Source organism: Pelobates fuscus, chromosome 1 (assembly GCF_036172605.1).
Source record: "Pelobates fuscus isolate aPelFus1 chromosome 1, aPelFus1.pri, whole genome shotgun sequence".
Lineage (NCBI taxonomy): Eukaryota > Metazoa > Chordata > Amphibia > Anura > Pelobatidae > Pelobates > Pelobates fuscus.
In genome coordinates this window covers 93,955,562-93,981,164 of record NC_086317.1, presented here as the reverse complement: position 1 = coordinate 93,981,164, position 25,603 = coordinate 93,955,562, and the positions used below count along the sequence as shown (strand labels likewise).

The 25,603-nt window shown below is 42.0% G+C and overlaps 1 protein-coding gene across 1 annotated transcript; it reads right to left on the bottom strand.

The window, feature by feature from the left end:
• Nucleotides 1–1,191: 1,191 nt before the first annotated feature.
• Nucleotides 1,192–24,349, bottom strand: SUPT4H1 (SPT4 homolog, DSIF elongation factor subunit). Its single transcript, XM_063444249.1, has 5 exons — nt 24,241–24,349; nt 17,119–17,225; nt 14,379–14,434; nt 3,463–3,516; nt 1,192–1,470 (listed from the first exon to the last, which is right to left on the bottom strand). The coding sequence occupies exons 1-5, from the start codon at nt 24,307–24,309 to the stop codon at nt 1,403–1,405; spliced, it is 354 nt and encodes a 117-aa protein (XP_063300319.1). The 5' UTR covers nt 24,310–24,349; the 3' UTR covers nt 1,192–1,402.
• Between the last annotated feature and the right edge of the window lie 1,254 nt (nt 24,350–25,603).

Genomic DNA, 25,603 nt, shown 5'->3' with positions numbered 1-25,603 from the left:
CCATAGTGTTTGAGTAAATAGATCAATTTAAATAAATAAAACCACCCCATATACAAACGCAGTATTTAAAGCTATACAAAGTTGTTGCACAGAACAGGATGTGAAGTAGGTTTTAGATGTTGCTTGAAAGTGCACCTATAATATATATGCAATAAAAGGTTGCTGAATATACCAGAGTTTTATATTTCTTATCTAGTATGGGACTTTGTAATTCTAAAGGTAAATTACAATTTCATGTAGGTACAAATTATCTCACACACAGGTAGGATAAGAGCTTGTTTTGTTGAGAAAAAAAAAAAAAAAACAACTCAGAAGAACAAAATAAAAAGTAATAATGCATATTTAGGAAAACATCCAGTCAGACACACTAAATGCAGAAAACTTTATATAGATATGGGATGAGAAATGGCAGAGCAACTAGAAGACATGGCAGTGAGATCTAATAGAGGATTTAATTCACAATCTAGGATAGGTATCGAAGAGATACTTGGTAGAAGAGATTTCCTGTCCCCACCCCCACCTTCGCTTCTCTGCCTCTCGCCTGCATTCACCGCACAGGAAGTGACATCGCAATTTGCTAGCTTAAGGCAGCCAGGCCGAAAGTAGCAGTTATGCCTATATATGGCAATCCACAGCGCGTGCAATGTTAACTTGTTCAAAAGCAGGTGCCAGAGCTCCACCGTATTCTAACCTTGGCATGCTTTTATTTTTTTTTTTAAATGTTTTTACACACACACACACACACACACACACACACACCTTGCAGTATCTGGGAAACATTTAGAAATATAAATTTAAACAGCAAAATCGCAGTATGCAAATTCTGTATACAATAATAATACAGATTATAACAATATGGTAACAAAACTGGCCTATTCTATAGTCCATGCAAAGTTTTGAAGTATGATTGAATAAAAGTGCTGCTTTGGGTATGACAGGAAAGCGTTAACTTGCCTACTAAAACATCTTTCCGTTACATTCAGTGTTTCTTTCAGTAACTGTTAACCACTTCCTTTCTACATCGCTAATAGATTAGGACATGTGACGTCTCTGCGGTAGACAAGGAGTTAAGATCACATTGTGGTTTAGTTATATGAAGAAGTGTTTCAAAGTCACCATCTGAATACATATAGCTACATGAAAACTTTATTTTAATGGAATATAAGATCAAACAGACTTATGCAGAAAAAAATATTATTTTTTTTAAATCTCCATTGTCAGGACTTCCCACTTTCCTTCATGAAGTGCATATCTGCCACATTAGGAGTAAATTTAATATTAAAGTATGTAAAAGTGTGCTCCCTCCCCCAAGAAAACCACAGCTTCAACAGCATAACAGGAAAATAAACCCAACGGAAGAGAAAACACAGGTTGAATCTCTGCTACAGATCCCCTCCCACAGTCATGTCTTGATGGCAGTGTCTCTGGATTTGTACACCACACCACGGCTCTTCAGTTCACGTACAATGCCTGCAAAACAGTAATAGTGTTAAAGCGCGTTTGTTGCAGATTACAGGAGAAAGCAGACAACAAAAACGGCAGACAAGTATCTGCTCAATGATTTGGAGCCGGAAGAATTAAACACTTATCATTGGTGCAAAATGATCTAGAATTAGATAAATATACAGTCTAAGTAAAGTCTGTAGCAGAGTACTATACCAACTAGTAAACGTAGCAGGAAGAATCTAAACACCCCACATAAACTAATCTTTTTCTCTTTGACCTGTAAGGTCAACTAAGAAGTTTTTAGATATATGAACACACAAGAAAATAATGGATGTATCTGCACAACACATAAGACAATGCAGTTCATTGAACAATGTAAAGGAATTTCTTCTGAAATCTGATTATATATTCAACACAGTAGATTTAAAATCAAAATTGAAAAAGTGAAGCCAAAATTTGTAAAACAATCCAACACTGCTTCTCAAAATAAATGTTTGTAGTTGGGTAAATGAAACCTAAATGTGTACAATGCCACACACAGATTTTCTGCTTATATGGAAAAGCAGAAGTGACCATATGCAGTGCATCTAATGTTGGAAAGGTGTTTAGCTTATTTTAAGCACTTTATGTTTTTCTGTTCCTTTGTATATTGTTAAGGTCTTTTCAAATTCAGGGGTAATTCAGACTTGCACAGAGGAATTTAAGCCATACCACTTTTATGCAAAAAAACACTTTGGGTGTCCATAGTCGGACCAGTTAATAGTGTAAGTTTTCTTCCTAACGGGGCATACGAGCTAAGAACCTCCAGACTCGTACTTACCCACATAAGCTAGTGTTTTTTTTAAACTTTCTTTTTTGTACCCCATTTTTTTCTCCCTACTGAAAATTCACCTTTAATGCAATGCCCAACAGTTAATGAAAGGAAAAGGTTTTCAGTTACAGGTAACTGCAATCAATGTATATTTCCCTGGTCATTCACCCATTTAGAAATGTAAATCCTGGGGCGGAGCCTGGACTGCAAGCAGGCAAGACGTGCATCACTCGAGCTCCTGCTGTCAATGCCGAATACCTGGTGATATCCTGGCCTGGCAACCTCTACCCAAGGGGATTCCCAAGCTGGGGGTACCTAACCCTACCGGTAGATACCTTAATCGACGCCCTGAGGCAACAGGAACTGCAACGGCAGGTTGAGGCCTACTGGACTCAGACCAAGGGAGAGTCGGCCGCTTATGGGACTGACACCGGGCTGGACTCTCCTTAACTACCTGAGACGCTATTTTTATTTTTAAATGCCATGCACAAAATATTGAGTATTAGGTTCTTTTTATAATTTGCTTATCATTTCTGCTATCTCTCCTCACGCTGTCTAATGACACTGCAGCGTACTACCAATAATGCACCCAGGGGTGCACTAACTCAATAGCATGTTTACTTACAGTTATACTTGTATATATTAACATGTCTAGCTAGAAGTCTTGGCTCCCAACATTTAGCGTGCATAACAAGTATGATATACTGTACTAGGCCCTCCAGGCATTACTCTCGCAGTTAGACATGACTGTATAGCTTGAGGCCATCTTGTTTCTATAACATCATAAAATGGTAGTCGTATTTAGTAGATAGGGGTGTCTACGAGTATCCATTCGAGTAAATGTCGTGACCCCCTCGTGCAGGTCATGATTAAATATTGTGTTACGCGTCTACAAAAGCCTGTACACTCACTAATCCCATTACTATTATACAAGCATGCATACGTAGACTAATTACACTATTATAGTCCTACTCAAGTATTCCTAGCCTGTTTACTCTCATAAATATAAAAAATGTGCTGTATTACTCTGCTATGACAATGTTTGCTATTGAAATGCCTGTACTAGCTGTCGTGGCGCTACAGGCCTGTTATGTTTTCTTATGCACAAGAAAATAAAGAATAAAAAAAAATAAAATAAAAAAAATAAAGAGAAATGTAAATCCTATCCTCAAAGAGGCCTGTATTTTCAGAAATCTTATTCTTACCTTGTGGCAGACGCCCAGTTACAGACACTGCATACACCCCGGGTTTGAAGTTAGCTGATAGGGAGAAGAAAGGTGTAGTGTAAGTGGAACAGAGCAAGAAGTACTCAAAATGTATCAATGATAAATAAATACGTTAAAATTAAAGGAATAGTACACTTAACAATACAACATATTTAACTGTTTGTAGAGGTTTCCAGTCGTTATTTAACCCCTTAAGGACGGAGGACGGTTCAGGACCGTCATTGGCATTTTTGCGTTGCCGACCGGTGACGGTCCTGAACCGTCCAATGTACTTACCCGATCGCCGTCGTTCCCCCGGCGGCGATCGGCGGTGCTCCCGGTGTGGGGAGACTGCCTGCAGCCCAGGCAGTCTCCCCATGGCGGTTTAGGACCCCTGTGGCCATGTGATCGCCCAACAGGGCGACCACATGGTCACAATAGGTGTCCTAGTCTCTGCTGACAGGCAGTCTCCCTGCAACTGTAAAATAAAATAAAAATATTATATATGTGTATATATATGATATATAGACATATATTATACCTATATAATATACGTCTATATATCATACATATAATGTCATGCTAAGTGTATTTTTATATTAATATGTACATATATTAATATAAAAATACACTTATAATTTACACACGTATATATATATATATATATATAATATATAAAATAACTGTGCCTCATCTCAGGTCCCTATTTAGCCTTGTACTGCAGAGAGCCTCAGATGGAATTTTTTCCCAAGTAAGTGGTTAATCTCATAAGAGCAGACATTAGACTGTGAGAGTAGGACCTGCCAAAGATGGGGTACATTGACGTTGTGGCAGGCTTATGCAATGTATGATCATATAATGTAACTAAATCCCCATTTTTTTGCCTAGATTAGGTGTTTTTAAAAAAAACTTTTACAGACTAATAAAGTCTGTCGACATTGAAGTTGCTGTTTAGTAGATAGGAGAGTGCGCTGGATCTTGTGTATTTATTGTATAATATGGCCCCCAGCAGCACCCCATTTAAGCATGTTTAGGTGAGTGCAACCATCCCCCCATGTTTCCTATATATATATATATATATATATATATATATATATATATATATATATATATATATATATATATATTATAAAATACGAATAATAAATAATTTAAATTAAAAATAATAAATAAAAAAAATTATATATCTATACGAAATTTTATTCTAACTGTATTTTGATATTTATATATATTTATATCAAAATACACTTAGAATGAAATTGTATATATATCTATGTATATATAAATAAAAAGAATGTGAACTATTCATATGTCCATATACAAAATGACATAAATAATTATATAAATATACACGTAGACTTCAAATATATAAATATGCAAATATATTTAAATTCTACGTGCGTATTTATGTAATGTTTTTACATTTATAAGTAATTTTATGGATTGCAATTTAAGGGACCTGCCTGCCAACCCAGGCCGAAAGCCCAGAGAATTTAATTTGCCATCACTGTATTTTACCCTGTAACGTTCTACGACACCCTAAAACCTGTACATGGGGGGTACTGTTTTACTCGGGAGACTTCGCTGAACACAAATATTAGTGATTCAAAACAGTAAAACATATCACAGCGATGATATTGTCAGTGAAAGTGACTTTTTTTGCATTTTTCACACACAAACAGCACTTTTACTGATGATATAATTGTTGTGATACATTTTCCAGTTTTGAAACACTAATATTTGTGTTCAGCAAATCTCCTGAGTAGAACAGGACGCCCCATGTACAGGTTTTATAGCGTTTTTGAAAGTTACAGGGTCAAATATATGGGTCAAATATTTTTACATTGAAAATGGCCAGGTTGGTTACGTTGTCTTTGAGAGCGTATGGTAGCCCAGGAATGAGAATTACCCCCATGATGGCATACCATTTGCAAAAGTAGACAACCCGAGGTATTGCAAATGGGGTATGTCCAGTCATATTTTAGTAACCACTTAGTCACAAACACTGGCCAAAATTAGCGTTCAATTTAGTTTTTTACTTTTTTCACACACAAACAAATATGAACGCTAACTTTGGCCAGTGTTTGCGACTAAGTGGCTACTAAAAAAGTCTGGACATACCCCATATTGAATACCCTGGGTTGTCTACTTTAAAAAAAAATATGTACATGTGGGATGTTATTCAGAGATTTATGACAGATAATAGTGTTACAATGTCACTATTGATACATTTTAAAAATGTATGTTTTTAAACCGCAATATCCTACTTGTACTTATAGCCCTATAACATGCAAAAAAATAGCAAAAAGCATGTAAACACTGGGTATTTTTTCAGGACAACATTTTGAATCTATTTAGCAGTTTTTTTCATTCGCTTTTGTAGATGAGTAAAAGATTTTTCACATAAAATTCAAAAAAACGTGTATTTTTTTCAATTTTTCATCATATTTTTTCATTTTTTTAAAATTAAATTACATGAGATTATATAAATAATGGTATGTAAAGAAAGCCCCTTTTGTCCTGAAAAAAACAATATATAATTTGTATGGGAACAGTAAATGAGAGAGCGGAAAATTGCAGCCAAACACAAACACCACAAAAGTGTCAAAAAGATGCTTGGTCGCAAATGTACAACATCGCAAAAAAAGTCCGGTCCTTAAGGGGTTAAAAATCAAAAATGCCTGTGTTTTATTTATTTTATTAAACAAAATGATTTTACATTGGTAGCATGAAAAGAAAACGTAATTTTAATTGCAAAATAAAATAAAAAAAAAAAAAGGGGGGAAGGTCCACATCTGGTCATCAAGACCAACTGCTTTCATTTTGCATGTTTGAAAGTGATAAACGTGAGTAAAATGTGGTAAAAGGCAATGGAGAATGTCTGGTTTTACTGTAGTTCTTGAATCTACAAGTGCACTTGAAAGTGTTTGATGCAGACTTGCTCACAATCCTTTGGCAAATGGTCGGTTCTGTGCGAGAAATGTTTTTAAAGATGCTTTTGTGATGAGATTAATAGAACTTCGAAATATAGCAATAAGCTTTTTTTGTCCTACTCCCTTTGAAGCAATCCTGAACCCATGACAGGCATCACCAGGCTGCATATTGCATTTAAGGTAGAGAAACAGAAGTAGTTTATTCCTACAAGATGAGTGGGACTCCGATGAGCCTCAGATTCTCTTGCGCACACTAGCTGGATGAAGGCCTAGTGTGGTTACAATTGTACCTGAGGGGCTGTCATCTACGTTACAAAAACAATGGGGGTGTGCCCTACACGCCTGGGTGACTTGGGTCTATAAAATTCCAAGGTATCCCTGATCCAATACTCCGTTATTCTGTAGCGCCCTGTCCTGGCAACTAGAATTCTATCATTCTATTCCTGTTCTTCTTGCTGCCCTGATCTGTTCCAGTTTCGTATCCTTATTCTCTGCTATTCTACTGGACTCCTGACCATTGGCCAGACTATAGGTTATTCGATGTGAGATGCCCACCCTGACTTTTGGCTTTGTACTGACTGGTTGTCTCACTCCCTTAATGGCTCCAATGCCATGATTCCAGTTTCCCTTGAGACTTCAGTTTCTTCAATAAAGCCCCAACGTTACCACATAACTTTCTGTGAGCCTCTCTGCATCTCCAGGCCTTCCTTGGGTGTGCTGATTCTCAAGGTATGCCATTGTCTCCACTTTCCATAACAAGCACCAGAGTCGTGCTGGTGAGGGAGACAAAGTGCAAGGTACTCTCCACCAGGGCTAAACATTTCCCCTCGCAAGTGGAAATTTAGCACCTGGTGAGTATAAATTCACCCCTGGTGGGTATGCTATGGCAAATAACGTTTACAGCCTAGCTGGTAGCATAGGACTTTGAATTTAAAGACCTGCCCTGCACCATAAACTATGCAATGAAGAAAAGTTGACATGGTGCTTCGAACAATCCTTTAAGTTTGGGTTAGAAAGTTTCAGCAATTGCCTTTCCAGTGGCTTGCTTTATTTGAAAATAAGCCATTGACAGAGGAACCATAAAAAAAAAAAAAAAAAAAAAAAAAAAAAAGTATGCATTATGGGCAGTTTTCCTCTAGGAAGCTAACAGACAAATGGCATCAACATCTTCCCACTTGTTTCGAGAGCTGGAGTCACGAAGTAAAATATTACCTTTAAAAAGATGCTCTCCTGTCCCTTCTCTGCTTGGCGAAAGTAGATGCATATGCCATCACAGGCAACATTATGCAACAACTCTTTTATCTACTTAGTATTATAATGACTCTCTTACATGCTCACACAGTGTCCAGGTGCAGAAAGGACAGGAGAGTGCAGATGGGGGAGCACCCGGGGTGTTATACCATTTCTTTATAATTGACAGTTTTTTATTTGTAGTACAACGCAAAGCAATTGGGGGAGGGGATACAGAATGAAGAAATAAGGAGAAAGAGGCCACATGGCCCAGTAGACATTTTGCATTACATAACATTTTTGTTTGCATTACATAACATATTTGTTTGAGATTAACAGCTTTGTTCTATTATACACTATTTGCATATGTTACATTTTGTACTAGTTAGCTGTTATGTTTGAGGTTGTTTCATCTGCTGGTAAGCTTGTCCTTTAAAGTGTTGTGTTTGCGAAGTACCCAAATTTGTATGTATATAATGTAATTAAGAAATACAAAATACAAGATAAGGTATATAGGTGGAAACAAACTTATTTACAGTGAAAGGCAAGTACTATGGAATGTTGCCATTGGGTTGTGTGTCTATCATTCGACGAACTCCGCCTGGTCTGCACGGTGATGTCTGTCTTTCTGTGTGTGATTGGTAAGTTTAATATGTGGCGTGTAATGTCATGTCACATCATAGACAGATGGGAGGTGCGCTCTAAAGTTCTGCCACAGGTCATACGACTGTACGTTTGTGGGCACCTGAGGTGTAGCAAACCTTTCATATGCCACATTCGTGGATATCAGACCGATTATCTCTTCTATGGGAGGGGTTACCTCTGTTCTCCAATACCTGGCTATTATCGTTTGTGTTGCTACAATTATTAAAAACATTAATTTACGGACGTGTTTTAGTTGGTTGAGAGGGATAATGTGAAGTAAGTAGGCCTCTGCTGTTAGTGGCAGGTGTGTCCCCATGCTTTTGTGAATAATTCCTTCTACCTTAACCCAGAGTGGCCTAATTCGTGGGCACGACCACCAAATATGATACATGTCCCCGGGTGTCTCCTGGCATCTCCAGCAGACGTTGCTTGTTGATTGGTACATTTTGGACAACTTGCTGGGTGTCAGGTACCACCGGTATAATATTTTCCTCGCTACTTCGAGGTGTGAGGCGCACTGTGATGAGCCCTTATGAGCTGTAAATGCTCTGGCCCATTCTTCGGGTGTCAGGTCTCTCCCTAGGTCTTTGTGCCATTCCCTCTGGAAACCCCATAGCTGTGCTTTCGGTTCTCCTACAATAGAGTTGTAGCAGAATGAGAGGGTTTTTGTTGGGTGTCTTGTGCTGAGACACTTGCTTTCAAAACGTGACATTTGTCCTGTCGCTTGGGTCTCGTGTGTCTTATTGTGCTCTCCCCCAATTGTGCCGTGGAGTTGTGTGTATGAGAAGTGGGCTGTTTGTGGTATTTTATGTTGGGTTTGTAAATCTGCGAAACTCTTCAGGACCCCTGAATGGGTCAGCTGATGTAGGTGAGTTATCCCATGTGAGGCCCACGTCTTATAGTTGAATGACGGGTTCAACACATGTAGAGACCTCAGTGGGGTCGCTGGGGACCATCTGGATGGCGAGCAAACCCTATACCTGTTCTTGTCCCAGATCGAAAGCATCAACCTAGTAGTCGGTAACATCTTAGGTGTTTGGGGTCGTAATTCTCTAGGGGCCCACAATAGGTGTGACAAGTGTTTCCCCCCCAGTCTGGCTGATTCCAGTGCCACCCATTGTGGGGGCTGTGCTATGGCGTGGCAGCCTATTACATTCGCTAATTGTGTGGCTCTGTGATATTCCCTGACGTCTGGGAAGCCCACTCCTCCCTCTTTCACTGTGCGTGATAGGAGCTTCCATGGGACTCTTGGCTTCTTGTTTTGCCAACTGAACCTGAGAAGCGTCGTTTGTAGGGCCTTGAGGAATTTAGGGGGGGTATTGATTTGTAGTGAGCGGAATAGATACAGGATCTTTGGCAATATCACCATTTTAATAGCCGCACACCGCCCTATCCAAGACATATATTTTCCCTCCCAGGTCTTTAGAGTGTGTTCTATCTCTACGTGCAGTTTTTGATAGTTCATCGTGAAAAGGGCATTATGGGATCTCGTCAGTTTAATACCCAGAAAAGTAAGATAGTCCTGTCTCCAGTCATACTTAAATGCTGTCCGTAGTCTGTCCATGATGTCTCTCTCTCTATACCTATTCCCATTGCTTGAGTTTTTGTGGTGTTGAGTTTATAATAGGATTGTGCACTGTATTTCTGTAGTTCTTTTTGGAGGTTGGGGAGGGAGATGATTGGTTGGGAAAGAGTTAGTAGTACATCGTCTGCAAACAAATTGATTTTGTAGTTTCGGTCATTTATTTGGATTCCATGAATGTTTGGGTTGCGTCTAATTGCTTCAGCTAGTGGTTCCAGGGCCATTACATATAGAAGAGGTGACAGGGGGCACCCCTGTCTGGTCCCATTGGTAATGGCGAACGGGTCCGATTGGAACCCCGATGTAGTCACCACTGCATTTGGAGAGCTATATAAGGCTTTAACTGCTGTTAGATATTGTTGTGGGATCCCAAATTTCGTTAGAACTGCCTCGAGAAACCGCCAGTTTAGTCTATCAAAGGCTTTCTCGGCGTCAAGGGAGACTATGAGGCCTTGCATGTTGTCTGCGTGAATAGTTTGAATGATATCTACTACTTTCCGGGTGTTGTCTGATCCCTGTCTCCCGTGCACAAATCCCACTTGGTCGTCTGAGATAATTGATGGAAGTATGTTTTTAAGTCGTGTGGCTAGAATCTTGGCATAGAGTTTGGTGTCAGCGTTTAATAGTGAAATAGGGCGAAAGTTCTGGCAGAGAGTTGGGGGTTTGCCTGGCTTCGGTAGGGTTATCACATTAGCCGTTAAAAATTCAGGGGGGAAGGACCCCGTCTGTCGTGCATGGTTAAATGCTAGTGCGAGCTGCGGGGCCAGGAGGTGTTTGAATCTTTCGTAATATTCATTGGTGTACCCGTCGGGTCCCGGGGCTTTGCTTTTAGGGAGCGATTCTATACACTCAATTATTTCGTTTACTGTGATTGGGGATGCAAGAATCTGTTTTTGGGATTCAGTTACCTCTGGTAGTGGAATCTCTGCTAGGTATGCTTGTATACTAGTGTCTGAGGGATTTGGGGTGTTTAGGTCATCTTTGAGATTATATAGCTGGCCATAATATTGTGCGAATTCCTTGCATATCTCTGCGGGTAGGTGTAGTTTAGTGCCTGTTTTATGTATTATGTGCGCAATTCGTGTTTGTTGTTGTCTGTCTCTCAAACGTTGGGCCAGGAGTTTGCTCGCCTTGTTGCCTTGTACATATGTGTGCATTTTTAGTCTGTTGAGCATGAATCCAAATTTGTGTAATCTGATCTCTTTGAGCTTCTCTTGTAGGGCAGTTATTTGTCGTTTGTGGTCTAGACTTGGAGACGTTTGGTTTTCCCTATGTAGTTGTTCTAACTGCTGTGTAGTTTGAGACATATCTTTATCGGCTTTCTTTTTAAGGTATGATGATCTGCTTATTAGTGTGCCTCTAATTACAGCCTTATGGGCTAGCCATAGCACATGTGGGTTTCGGACTGACGCAGTGTTTGTGGCGAAGTAGTGCTGTAGGTCTTTTTCTAGTGTAGTACAGAAATCTGTGTCCTTTAGGAGTTGTGCATTCAGACGCCAGGGGCTTCTGTGTTTATATTCGTATGAGCTTGTAATTGTTGTTATGACTGGGGCATGGTCAGACCAATGAATGGGCGCTATCTCACAACCCATCACCTGGGACATGGATGTGTCATGCATTAGACACCCATCAATTCTCGAGTAGGAGTTGTGTGCTTTGGAGTGGTGGGTATATGTTTTTTCTTTCGGATGAAGGGCCCTCCACACATCTCGTAAGCCGAACGTGGCTAACAGATTCCTAATTGCTTTGCTTTGTTTTTTAAGGGTGCCATAATTTGGGGTAGAGGGAGATCTGGTGGAGTCCACTGTTGGGTCAAGAACATGGTTCAGATCTCCGCTAAGTATCAGGGTGCCTTTTCTTACTGAAACGGCTTTTGTGAGAACCCCGTGAAGGAAGTTCCTTTGATTGGCGTTTGGGGAATATATGTTGACCAAGGTGTAGTCTGAGTCATTGATAGCGCCCTGCCAAATGATGTAACGCCCCCCTGGATCTATAATGTGTGTGTTTGGTGAGACAGTCAGGTCCTTACTTAGGAGTATGGAGACTCCTCTGGATTTGTGCGGTGTTGTGGCGTGGATTTGGTGGGGGTATTTTTGGGTACACAGGGATGGGTGAGTGTCGCCCCTGAAGTGCGTTTCTTGGAGATATACGATATCCGCCTGTGTTTTGCGTATGTCCTTTTCTAGTGCATGACGCTTGAAGGGGATATTCAAACCCTGCACATTATGGGAATATAGTTTAAGACTGAATGTGAGTGACTGGCGGTTGTGCTGATCTTGTTTTGTGGCTCGAGTTTAGCTCATTGGATCCCTTTATGTTGTCCGTCCCGTGACGTCTAAGTGTAAACCCCAGGAGGCCTCCGGGTCTCTGGAGGAGTCTTGTGTGGCCCCAGTTAAGTCTGTGCGTGCGAGGGTGTCTGTGTGTGTGTAGCATTCGGAATTCTTTCCTCTCCAGATCTTTATAGGTATCAGTATATTCGATCATAGACATTGCCAAGAAAAAAAAATAACGATAACAGTAAACATATAAATATAACCATAACCAAAACATTTTCCCGGGTATTGCGCCCTACGGGAATGCGCGGATAGATTAATTCCTGCTAGTTTCTCCCACTAGCTATGTCCTACGCGGGGGTGCGTGGAACCAGGTCGAGACCTTGGATACCCAGCCGACCTTGGCCCCCAAGCCTCCGGCTCTGGTATGTGACCCCTGTGAGTTATATGCTTAGTCCGATTAAGGAAATCACTGCAGGGCTTAGGGCCGCTAAATAAAGTTATAGCGATACTACCCCGTACTAACTATGGGTCTCATAGTATGGTGTGTCTTTGGGTGTTGGGCGTTGGGCGGGAGGAGGTGGGTGCCATGTTAGACATCGACTTGCCCTGCCCGGATAGGGGTAAAGCGGGCCTAGTGTGGTTCCCAGAGGTGAAGCCGCCCCCCCTGTGTAGTCTACAAAACAGAGCCCTCGGTCCCCCTCCCCCCTATTGCTGACTCTTGCTGCTACAGCATCACCCCTATTAATCTCTGGCACTATGCAATAGAGTACCATATGTAGCGCAGAGTTAAGTTATATTACCCATTTTCCGATCTTGTTTGAAATAAGTCAATTCTCACAAGTCCCTTGGGTCATTCGTAGCTATAATATCCAGGTTGTCTCGTCTTTAGGGTAGGCTACCCAAATAGAAGATGATTAGCAGCCTGTCAACCCTGTTACATGTCCGTCGCCGATCTGGAGGACTTGGACTGTCTGGTTTGCTTCCACTCCGGTTGTATCTCCATTGGTCGTTTGGATCTTTCGGGCTCGGTTGTCGTGATGTTGATGTTGATGCCCCAGCTTCTTAGCATGCGGATCGCAGTGCCTACATCCGTCGCTGCGTGAGTTTTACCTTCTCTGGCTATAAGCAGCTTGATTGGGAAGCCCCAGCGGTATTGGATGTTTCTGTTTCTCAGCTCTGATGTTACTTCTTTAAAGGCTCTCCTGCGCTTCAGGGTTTCGGCGGAGAGGTCAGCGAACACTTGAATGGCTCTGTATTTTTCCGGCATGTCTTGTGGCGAGCGTTTGGATCGGAGAATCGCCTCTTTGACATGATAATAATGTAGCTTCGTGAGGACGTCCCTAGCTGTAGATGCCGGTAGGTGTTGCGGTTTCGCCACCCTGTGGGTTCTGTCCAGGAGCAGCATGCTGTGAGGGATATCAGGAGCTAGTGCTTGAAACAATCCCGTTAGGTAGGCCACAAGGTCTGCGGCTGGGACGTCTTCAGGTACTCCTCTTACCCGTAGGTTCTGGCGTCGGGATCTATCTTCCAAATCGATATTTTTTAGCTCCTGGTGCTCTAGCCGATCTTCCATTTCCTCCAGTTTGGCTACTATGCTGTTGTGTGATTCAGCATAGTCAGCCATTTTGCTCTCCATGTGGGCTGTGCGGTTACCCAGGTCTAGGATGTCCCTCCTCAGGTCTGCAATAGCTGCTTGCACTGTGTTCTGGATTTTAATAGTTACAGCGTCCAGCATTTTCTGGAATTGATCTCCCTGAATTTGGATGGTGTCCTGTGGGGAGTGTGGCCTCGACATTTCTCTGTCGTCTCCACTGCCGTCTCCATCTTGCTGTAATGGGGCCGCGGGCTTTTGACTTGCCTGTTTCGCTGCGAAGAAGGAGTGTTTTTCCTTGGTCTCCGTCGCTTTCCTTGATCCTCTTTGTGTCATGCTGTAGGTACCGTACTCCTGCCGTGATTTTGGGCTGTTTAAATGCTTTTTACACTGCTTTAGAAGCCGTTAGCCGGGGAGCTCCGTCTCTATGCGTCCATACAGCTCAAGCGCAGGCTCCGCCCCCCCGTGTTATACCATTTCAAAACAGTTTGACGCCTTAAAATAAGACTTTACTGATAGACTCCATCCAAAAAAAATATTAACTGAAAGGAAGTTGTTTTAAATTAAGAAAGTCCCTTTAAATGTCTAAGCAAACAAGTATTTTCACCGATTATAAAGTACTAAATGAGAACGTGTGACAATGAAATAGAATTACTTACTTATCCTCTGCCACTTGGATACCCAGCTGTCATCAGGACTCATCATTGCCACAATCCTAAAGAAATTACGCTCACATTAGTGGATTAGGAAGGATGAAAGGTGTTCAGTATACAGCAAAGATGCACCTTTAATCTATTAGGTCTATGATATACTACACTGACTGTAAAATCTGACTAAACAATCCCTGCCACTTAACCTAAATAGGAGTTCACTGTTTAATTTCAGTGTTTAATCCTATTGTAAGTGCCATGCCATGGGCTTATTGCTACATAAACTCACATTTGCATGTTATTTTTACAGATAAGAGATAGTTTTCTCACAATCCTTTGCAACTGTTCTTGTTGGATTTACAGATCACACTTTTTAAATAGCCGCAAACAATAGTAGATGCCTTTTTACGGTTTATTCACTAAATAACATATTGAGAATTATTACAGAGTAAAAATAGGTAATGGGACTAGAATGATAATTTTCCCAGACCGACTATTTTGGCCTAAATTTCCCACCTCCCACCCCACTTTACTAATATTCACGGTTTGGCAGTTAAACTCCTTGGTTGTAGTAAACATTGATTCCAGGGAAGGGAGACCAAATTCCACAAAGACAACAACGTGAACTGGACTCCATACAAGTTTATTTACTAAAGTGACAATTATCATGAATTCAAAGTACATTTTTAAATGGTTACTCAAAGCATTACAACCTGTTTTGGTTATAATGTCAGGAGTACCCAAGCTGTGTTTCCAGGTAATGGGCTGACCATTTTGCAACAGTTTGCCCTTTCACCTGATTCTACCATATGTCTGGCCTCCTTTAAAGGGACACTATAGTCACCTGAACAGCTTCAGCTTAATGAGGTTGTTCAGGTGAGAACTATAGCTCCCTGTAGCCTCTCATGTAAACACTGTATGTTCTGAGAAAATACAGTGTTTGCAACTGGAGGTGTTCCTAGCTTTCAATGTAGTCACTCACAGTGAACCAGAGGGACTTCATGGGTTGATGGAAGCATAATATGCCTCCATCCACTCAGCACTGTGCACAGCATCCTGTAATTCAGTATCTCCTCCCTCTGCATGCAGACACTGAACTTTCCTCCTATGGGGAAGCACTGTGATTGGATCAGGCTACCACATGTCAGCAGACTGCTTGTTTTTCTGAGTAAAAATAGTAATATAATTGCAATTCTGTACATAAAAAATAAATAAAAATAAATGCACACAGATTTGACATCAGCCAGTCTGGAACTCTAGTTTCAGGCTGTCTGATAACACCACGTGACACTGCCAAAGCTGAAATTACTCCTCTGGCAGGAAAAGTGTTAACCTCCATATGTGCAGCGTTTCATACAGAAATACTGCCCACAGAGACTAGACACCATGATCACTTCAAATATCTGATGTGGTAGAGTTGCTTGGAGTAAGCCTTTAAGGCAAAAATAGCAAAACTAGAAAAATTCTAAAATTCTCCAACTCAGCTATGCTTCCAGTACGATTACTCACTGTAGTGAATAGCACCATTTTATTTCCATACAATTTAAGAAACCTGCTATGATTTGTAGAATTGTGATTCTGTTCTCAATGCGTAAAAAAAAAAACCCCATAAAATAAAACACGTAATTGTTACCTTTATCCATCCTGTTTACCTGGTAAAAATAAAAGGGGGGGCCGGTACCCAAGCTGGACGGTCAGAAGACAGCAGCCCCTGTAAAATCTAAACCTTTAAGCTATAAAAATTATGAGTTTTGTTCCTTACACTGACCAGCAACAGCGGCCCTCAGCCTGCAGAGAGCACTGGATCCAGGGTGAGGCTGGCTCAACGAGTATTAGTCCCTTGTAGGAGAAATCTTTACTACTACAGTCGAGGCCTACTCCGGCGGTGGAGTGGACGGCCGCTGCCCCGCTATCCTGCCTAACAGTGCTCAGCCAGGGGCTCAGACCCACGAGGAACCAGTCCTGCCCCCCCCCCCCCTTTGGACCAGTGGGGGTGATCACCCTGGGGCCCCGACCACTGCAACACAACTAAGGCTTAGCAGGATTGCCATCCCTACACACAACCCAGGCGTTACACCTAAGATGACTCTCATATCTATTGACTCTCATATCTAAAGCACGCACCCAGCTAATTGTAAACAGCGTATATTGCCCACCTGTAACGTTCTAAGCTGGAAGACTTAAAACTACCTTCTCATAACCTACTAATTGACTCACTATCTACTTATAGCTCCTAATAAACTATGGTTAACAGATGCTACCTGCAACTAGTCTATTTAAACCATGCATAATCTTACTAAAACCTTCCTAACTATAAAATTGTGCAAGTACTAACATATACCCCACTGTTACAAATGTTCGACAAGCATGAGGATTGCCATTGGGGTACCCCATGCACGTTTGTTATTTCATATGCACTGCAAAAATCATTTGACTTAAAAATTAAAGCGTAATAAAAATTTCAAACTGTTGAGCAAGTATTTATAAAAAAAAAAAAAAAAAATTTTTTTTAAGAATTTAGCAGTTAACTAGTTTTAGGAATCTATCAAGATTTGTGTCCCCCACATGTTCTGCAGTCTCTGTTTACACATGTTTCAACACCATTAAAAGTAATAATGTGGATATCTAACTTCAAATATCTTTTCTAAATTTAAATTCTTACATTTAAAAAAAATAAAAATAAACTCATCAATATTTTAAGCTGAACTTAAGATGTAGACTCTGCAGCAAGAGAAAAAAAAATACACACCCATCAAAGGAAGAGCTTGTACAATCATAAACCATCTCGCGGTTTCCTTTCATCTGTACATATGCATCACAGTTGTCACAACCATCATATTCGAATTGATCTATAGTCTAAAATAAATAAAAATGTGTTAGAAATCTGTATTTTTATACACTTGATTGAGGTAATAGAGAAGTAGTGCAAACTGACAACATTTCTGAATTTGTGATCAAAGCCAATTGTTACTCCAGGCCCCAACAGAACCTTTATGCATATTATACATTTTAGCCTGAATAACTAGCTGTATTTTGGTGCATGCCTTTTTTTTATTATAATTTTTACTCAAATAATTTTTTTTTTTAAATAAATGCAGTGCATTAAAGACTAAAGGTTTTCTGCACACTTTATATATGTATAACATTAAAGGGTTACTCGGGAGCTGCCCTGAGCAGTGTTACAGGCAGCATGTCAAGATCCTGTGCCTGGAGCGGTGAGGGACTTTCCAGGAGAGGATGTCTGGACCACCAGAGAGGGGGGCGGGGCCTGCTAGCCAAGATGGCCAGACGTGCTTACTGAGGGCTCTTGCACCAGCAGGCACAAAAACGACCATCCTGACTACCCAAACGCTGCCAGCTACACGAGACACCCAGAAAATGAAACAGGACCACTCGGGGAATAGAAAGGTACCCGTCCTGCACCAAAACATGAAACAAGCACCTGCACCAGCCACGCGGCCTACACCGGAGCGGAGCCCGAGGCCTGGGGGAAGCGGCCGACCCCACGGCACGGGACCAGCTCAGACACGGCAATCGAACACTGCCCTGCTGCCCCCCCTCTGGACCGGCGGGGGTTATCCCGGTCCTCGCGGGGGTCGATCACCCCAGTAAAGCAGCTCGAACAAGCGACTGAACCTGCAGCCGAGCGGGAATATGGGGGCCCAAGCAAGATGGCGGCGCGGACGCGCCTGGCGCCAAATCGCACCCTCACTACACCACCCAAGCACACGCTGGAGTTCTTTCACAGGCTCTGTGCCAACATGGGGACAAAATTCTGCACCCAGGGTCAGCACTACCACCTGGTGCTGAGGGAAACGGCGGCATGGATTCGCCCGGCTACCCGACGCCTCCAGACGGAGAAAAAGCTGGAGACCGGAACGGCGGGAAATGGCGGCATGCCCCCCAGACCCCGGCACTCGCCCTCACACACCAGAGCGAGACCACCAAGCCTGCCCGACCTACTCACCACTCAGCGGCATCGGAATCATCCGACCAACGAAGCACACCTCACACTCCCGGACGAGTGACTCACCGCAATGCATCACAGCACCCTACCAGCGACAGACACAGGCGGAGAGACCCCCCCAAGACCTGCGGGTGACAGAATAGAGCCGTGGCACCAACTTTACCATTGTACCCGGCCCACCTGCCTAGCCTCCAGAACCGGCATTGGCTAACCAAGGCGAACTGCACCAGAGACGGACTATGCTTCTACACGCCCATGAGCACTGATAAAGCATAATCCCACTGTACATGCCGCTATTAATGTACTGTTCCTATGCCCATTATTACCTCAGCCTGCTAATGTAGAATGCACTACTTATACCGTTATACTTTGTTTTTGCTCGTTAGTCAAGCTCCTTACCTATGTTCTGCTTAGCACTTCTCACGATACAAGCCCAAATGCCTGGTATTAGACACGTGTACCTCACCTGATACAGGCACAAACCACACAGGCACACGTTCTACCTAATCGATAGCTGAAGTATATTTTGCATCTAAAACACACACACACACACACACCATCTCCACATGCCTCCTCGCATTTATGAATCATCTGACAAAACTTTCATGTGTTTTAATGTAAGGGGTAGCTCCAAGCAAATAATTGGGTGGACAAGGCTTGTGTGTCCATGCATGCATATTCTCCATGTTAAACGTCTTTAGCGCAATAATCAGCATGCCTAACACAGTTCATTTTTTATCAATACTATTAGCATATTGTTAGTATGTTTAGCCAGAAGCATGTTTGCTTTTTCATTCGACTGACATGTTATTTCTCTTACTTTTAAAAAATGTGCAAATGTTGATTCTGTCATGCCAATGTCACATTTTATCATATTCTGCCTTGCATGCAGCTACTGTCGTGGCAATACAGGCTCATATGTACTCGCTTGCATACTAACCATAAAGATTGTCAGCCGTAGTACTCACCACAGTTGTCAATACATGCGAGACTTATTGTTTAACCAGCTAGCATTATTATATCAGTTTAGCATTTTCCGGTGGAGGTTACATACCTGAATAGTCTACTACTATTAGGCTTAAACTACAATAGGCTCTATCAATAGATACTGGCTCAATGTGGAAGAATGCCTAGGTGCATCAACTAAAGGCTACAGTTAAAAAAAACTTCACCGTATCAGCCTGATCATTTAGCTAGCAATGTACAACTGTCTTACTCGCGTTGTTATCGTTTACCCTCGCACTGACTAAACCTGATTATAGCGTAAATTTACACTTAAAATCAAAACTATACTGTTATAATTCTTGAAGCCTGAACATGTTGTAAAAATGTACCTACTAACCATCTAAACAATGTAAACCTTTCATCTTATTACTACAAAAAAAGTGCAAGATTTACTGTTTACCCCTATGTTCCAACTGTTCGTAATGTGCTAGAGGACTGCCTTTGGAGTACCTCATAAGCAACTGTTATCATCATACGCACTACAAAAATAAAGAATTATAAATAAAGGGTTACTCAAATTTTCTGCTTTTAGAAGTGGTCATAGTTTTAGGAATATGATGTGCATTGTGCAGCACTCCTGCTTGAAAATCTCACTTTTGCGCCAGTGGGATATTTACACCCCTGGCACAAGTGACTTAGGCAGCACGTGTCACGATTCTCGGAACCAAACACGCTAACACACACAGAGAAAAGGTGCAGTACCGGACCTTAGAGTGGCCGGGCTAAGCACACAAAGAATAGTCAGGAAACAAGCCGAGTAAGGGGAACCAGAAGACAGAATAACGAGAGACAAGCCGAGGTCAAAGGGTAGGAGAAAGTCGCAAAGTCGGATACACAAGCCAGAGAGTACGTAACCAGAGAGAAACACAAGTTCAGTAGCAATACTAGCAAGCAAAGACCACAACAGGGCAGAGAGAGACAGGAAAGGTAAGTATTTAAACCCATAGATTAATTCTGATTGGATATGTTCCAATCAGAATTAACAATCACACGTGGGAGATATCTATACCTCCCACTGTGATTGAGGCACTGTGCCTTTAACGCCGGGTCAGGTGGCTGACCCCGGCGTTTACAAAAATGGGCGGTCTCCCAGCGTGCAGCGTCATGCATGCTGCCGCAGGTGGGTGGAGAGGAAGACGCGGGCGGCATCCGAGGCTGGGAGGATGCCGTCCACACGCCGGGAAGGGGACCGCGGACGGCTGGAGGGTGAGTGCTGCAGCGGACTGAAGCCTCCCCTCGTAGCCGCCCGCGGGATCCTGACAGCACGGAACTCCATTGCCTAAAGTCAATTCTGTGCAAAGGCAGGGCACCTGCAAGGGAAAGCCTAGATCTCCCCTCTGTCGCTCAGTGAGCTCTCATCCATCTCTGTGCATGTACACTAAGCCAGTGAGAATTGTCCGACCAATGATTGGACAATGGAGAGGGAAGGGACTTTGTGGTGTGATCTTGGACAGGGCGTGAAATAAACTCTACCGGCACCTGATGCCAATTAAGCTTTACTGGCGTGGACAAGCTTTAAGTACCTAATACTGCATTTTAAAATGAAGGTAGTGTTGAATAAACCCTTTAAGTATGAATAAAAGGTTTCCAAAAATACGGGGCAGGTGGAATTCTCTTTTTTAATTATTATTATTTTTTTTTTTTACAACAAGCACAAAACCCCCCAAAACCCTAAAAAGAAAATAGAGAATTAAATGAATTGAACTTTAAGTCCCAGAAATCTCTGCATTGAACAGAAATTAGGATGCACACATGGAGCTTTAAAATCTGCTAACAGGTCCCCTTTACACTTTATCCTTTGTAATTCTCAGTTAAAAATAAAGAAGACACTTTAAAAAATATTTTATTTTTTTTTACACCATGGCCATGAGTTGAAGTCACTTATGACTTTGCTTACTTCAGGCAGGCTATAGGGATTTTTGTCAGGGAGAACAAGAAGGTTTCAAGTAGAACTTTGCAGAGATTGGCCCAAAAGTTCTGATTTACAATGTATTGGGGTCATTATGAAGACTGATGGTGAGTCTTTATTACATTACCATGACACAAACACACACACACGCTTAACATCCAAACACCCGAATCACTTCTATAAGATTTCTGGCTACCAAAATACTGAATATTAAAGTTAACAACATAATAAAAAAAAAAAATGGTAAAAAAAAATAAATAAAAAAAAAAAAATACAAAAGAAATTGCATGTTTTGCGCCACTAATACAGAAGATATGGATCTGCAATTTAGCACATTTGGCTGTTTCAATGTGCAATAAATACGTCAAAGACTGTAAGGTTGAGAACCTTGTTGATTTGACATTGAATGGCACTAACAATAGAATGGAACCATAGAATGTTCTTTCCAGGTGACATACATTGCCCTCCAATAGCACTGAAAATGGAAAAGTCCTGAGAAAGGGATAGTTTATGATCTTCACATTTTTTAGAGAACAGAAAATTCTTGACTGAGACAAGAGCATACTTAAAAATTCCAGTATAATATTGGTATAACAGCTACAATGTCTCTTGGGCATTTCTGGAGCAAAGGTCTTGCTCTCTGTTCCCTTGCACACCCTGCAGTGATGCCAGGAGCTGGGATATGCCGTCACTCTGGCCCCAGCATCACTCAACAGCGCACGAGAGAGCAGGAGCAGAGCTTGAAGATTACAGGAGCTCCACTGGAAAGGATCCACTACAAATGTAGGGTTGTTAGGTAGACTTAAATGTATAAAATAAATACTTTGCAAGTGTTTGAGAGAATGTGTGTCAGTGCATCTGTTTAAGTGACTGGCCCCACTTTAATAGCATGGGAGAGGTGTTTTTACTCACCTTTTTCCCATGCCGTACCAGTCTCGCTGAGGCTGGTCCTGCCTGCATGGCTGAGAAAATCAATCTTGATGATCTCAGCCAATTCCATACATTCCCAAAGAATTGAAAGGCTATTGTGCATGTGCGGCAAAACACTGTGCCAATCAGCATCTCCTTATAGAGTTGCATTGAATGAATGTAACTATTGGAAACGTTTAGTGTCTCCATGCAGAGCGTGGCGACACTGATGGTTGGTGCACATTGTGCAGCAGTGGACTAGAAAGCACATGTAGTGGTCGATTGAGTGACTGCCACGCAAGGTGTTACTAGGCAACAATGTAAACACTGTTTACATTGAACCGCCTGCAGGGACAGGCTATAGACACCAGAACCACTTCATTAAACTGTAGTGTTTCTGGTGACTATAGTGTCCCTTTAATAATTGTATTTTTGTTGTTGGAAGAAGAAGAAAAAAAAACAAAAAAACAACATGCCTAGGTTCTAACTATAACTGGCTCCTAAAGCCAGAGCAAATTTATCAGGCCCTCCACTAAGCACTAACACCACTACATGTTAAAGGGTTTTTTGTGCCTAGATCATGTCCATTAAAGGGCCACTATCGGCACCCAGACCACTTCAGCTCAATGGTCTGGGTGCCAAGTCCATCTAGGGTTAACCCTGCCTGCAGTAAACATAGCAGTTTCAGAGAAACTGCTATGTTTACATGTGGGTTAATCCAGCCTCTACTGGTTGTCTCATTGACAGCCGCTAGAGGCCCTTCTCACTGTGATTTTCACAGTGAGAAGACGCCAGCGTCCATAGGAAAGCATTGAGAATGCTTTCATATGGACTGACTGAATGCGCACACGGCTCTTGCCGCGCATGCGCATTCAGCCGATGATGTCTGAAGGAGGAGGAGAGTACCCAGTGCCGAGGGAGTAAGGTCATGAGGGTGGGGACCTATTAATACTATAGTGTCAGGAAAACTAGTTTGTTTTCCTGGCACTATAGTTGTCCTTTAAGTCTGACAGTGTTTTAATACATATGAATATCCAAACCAGTCAAGAGATGTAACGAGACAAAGTACGTACTACTTTGTCTCTGTATTACTCTTTCACTTGACTTTCTTAGACTGAGCTACTGAGTCAATCCTGACAGTCGTCACCAGTGACAGCTGCAGGGAATTGACAATGTCTACTGAGGATCCACCTTAAAATCCTGGCTTAAGTGCCAGGAGCTTCAGGAGGACCTGCCGGAACAAGAAGGTGGCTCCTGCCCGCCTCAGCCACCGCATCCCCAGCAGCAATGTCAATGGTGGGGGTCTTTGTGAAATTGTTAAAGTTCTCAGATGGTGACAGTACCGCTATAAAAAGGGAGGTGGAGTAAATGGAATCAAAATGTAAAAGTGATTAAAAATATTTATAATGCTAGAGCACGGGTAAGCAACCTTCAGCACCCCATATGTGGAGTCACAAAAGTTTCCCACCTCTGTGCTGGAGTGTTCCTTTAAACTAAATTTGGATTACAATGTAGTAAAAAAGTACTGAATACAGCACACAGAAAAAAACCAAACACCAACGATTATACAAAAGCCTTACCATCGGCCTAGTTTAACCCCTTAAGGTCCAAACTTGTGGAATAAAAGGGAATCATGACATGTCACATGTCATGTGTCCTTAAGGGGTTAAAAGAGAATAAAAACAGAAAATTGTATTTGCATAAACTAACCTATTCTTAAAGAGACCAACAATAAACCTGTAATTTTGGCCAAACACCAGGAGAACTGTACCTGTCCCTTTACCTCCTCTCCCCTAGCACTCACTTAGGACTCGAGTGATTAACAAAACAAACAGTTTATTCCTAAATTCACTAAACTACGACTTTTAGCGGATTAAAAACTGTTGGCAAAATAGTCAAAAGGAGCCAAATATCTCCCAAATCAGCTGGAGCCCCAGCAGGGCTATTACAGCCTCAGACTCGCCATTTGGATCTCAATATATCACAACTCGGAGCTTAGTAAATAACGCCTATGGTATCGCCACCTCTCCGCCTGAAAGCGAATATAAGGGCGATCAATGCATTTATTTATCTGCTCTCACCTTCACTAGCGAGCACAAAAGGCAGGCTCTGAGATGCCTCAAATCTTTCGGCACAGTCTCCAACGCCATGTTTGCCGGACCGGAATTGCGTCACGCAAAACACAGGAAGCGGAACCCGTTCCTATAACCATAGAGTTCGCCGCCGCATGCTATTTGTAGTCTGTTTGGAGACGCTCTGTTCCTGGCGGACTAAAGACGACGGTTTCAACGTTGCCCAGGCAACGGAATCTTCAGCGTAGAAGGGGAGGGATGTCCAGTAATATGTCTATGTCATTCTAAAATGATATAACATACATCAGAGTAGCCCAAATAATAATATAAACGTTTCATTTAAAAAAAAATCAAAAAAAAATCGTGTAATTGAAAGGAAATTCAGATTGTGGCTACAATTACTATAATGCTGTGTATATTATTATAAGTAATATATATATCCCAGAGTTTTGGAGGGCTAGTGAGGGGTCCTGGTGGCTGTTTCTGGTTCTTTGTGATTTGGTAGCTATTGGTGTAATTGGAAAAGTCACTTAGAATAGTGATGTTTAAAGGCACTTGAATAACTTTACTTTATTAAAGTTGTTATAGTGTCTGCAGTCCTGCCCCCCTGTCCTCAAAACCCTTTTTTCACCAATTAGAAGGCTTGGAAGCATGCCTTAAAGTCACGCCTTCAAGCACTCTGGGTATGAGAGCCAGGAATGTTGCATCCCAGTTATGTCACGTGAGCATGCGCAGTGCTGTCACTACCAGCGGTAGAGAATAATTGAATACAGTAATTCTCTATGCAGGAATCGTAGGAACATTGGGGTGCCGCACATGCACCTACGTTCCCCCAATGCTCCTCTATGGAGGAAGCTGGTGCTGGAGAAAAAGCTTTCTCTCTGCTCCACTGTGCACTCTCTGTAGTGATGCTGGGGCCTTAGTGACGTCATGTCTCTAAACAGCGTGCAAGGGAGCAGAGAGGAACTGCAGGAAAGTTACTGCTCCCTCATGCGCCGCCTCCATGCTCCCCGCGGTGGCCAACTTTAATGTTTCCTGTGCGGCTTAGTAAAGGGCTGACAGGTGCCAGGGTGAAATGTCTAGTCGCCATGGCGACCAGGTGCCTGGAATTTGTAGCGCACACATATATACACACGTTTTATAACAGCCGCCCTACTTTTGTCCCTGACCCCTTATGTGCTCTCTCTCCTTCCACTGTTCATTTGTTCCACTCACTACTTTTACCAACTTATTTCGATACAGGCATCTTATCCATCAATTCCTGCACCCTCCGACTTGCTGCCATTTCTCTGGTGTGTCTTTACCTCTTCCTCATAGACTATAAGCTTGTTTGATCAGGGTCTTCTTCACCATTTGTCAATGTATTCCGTAT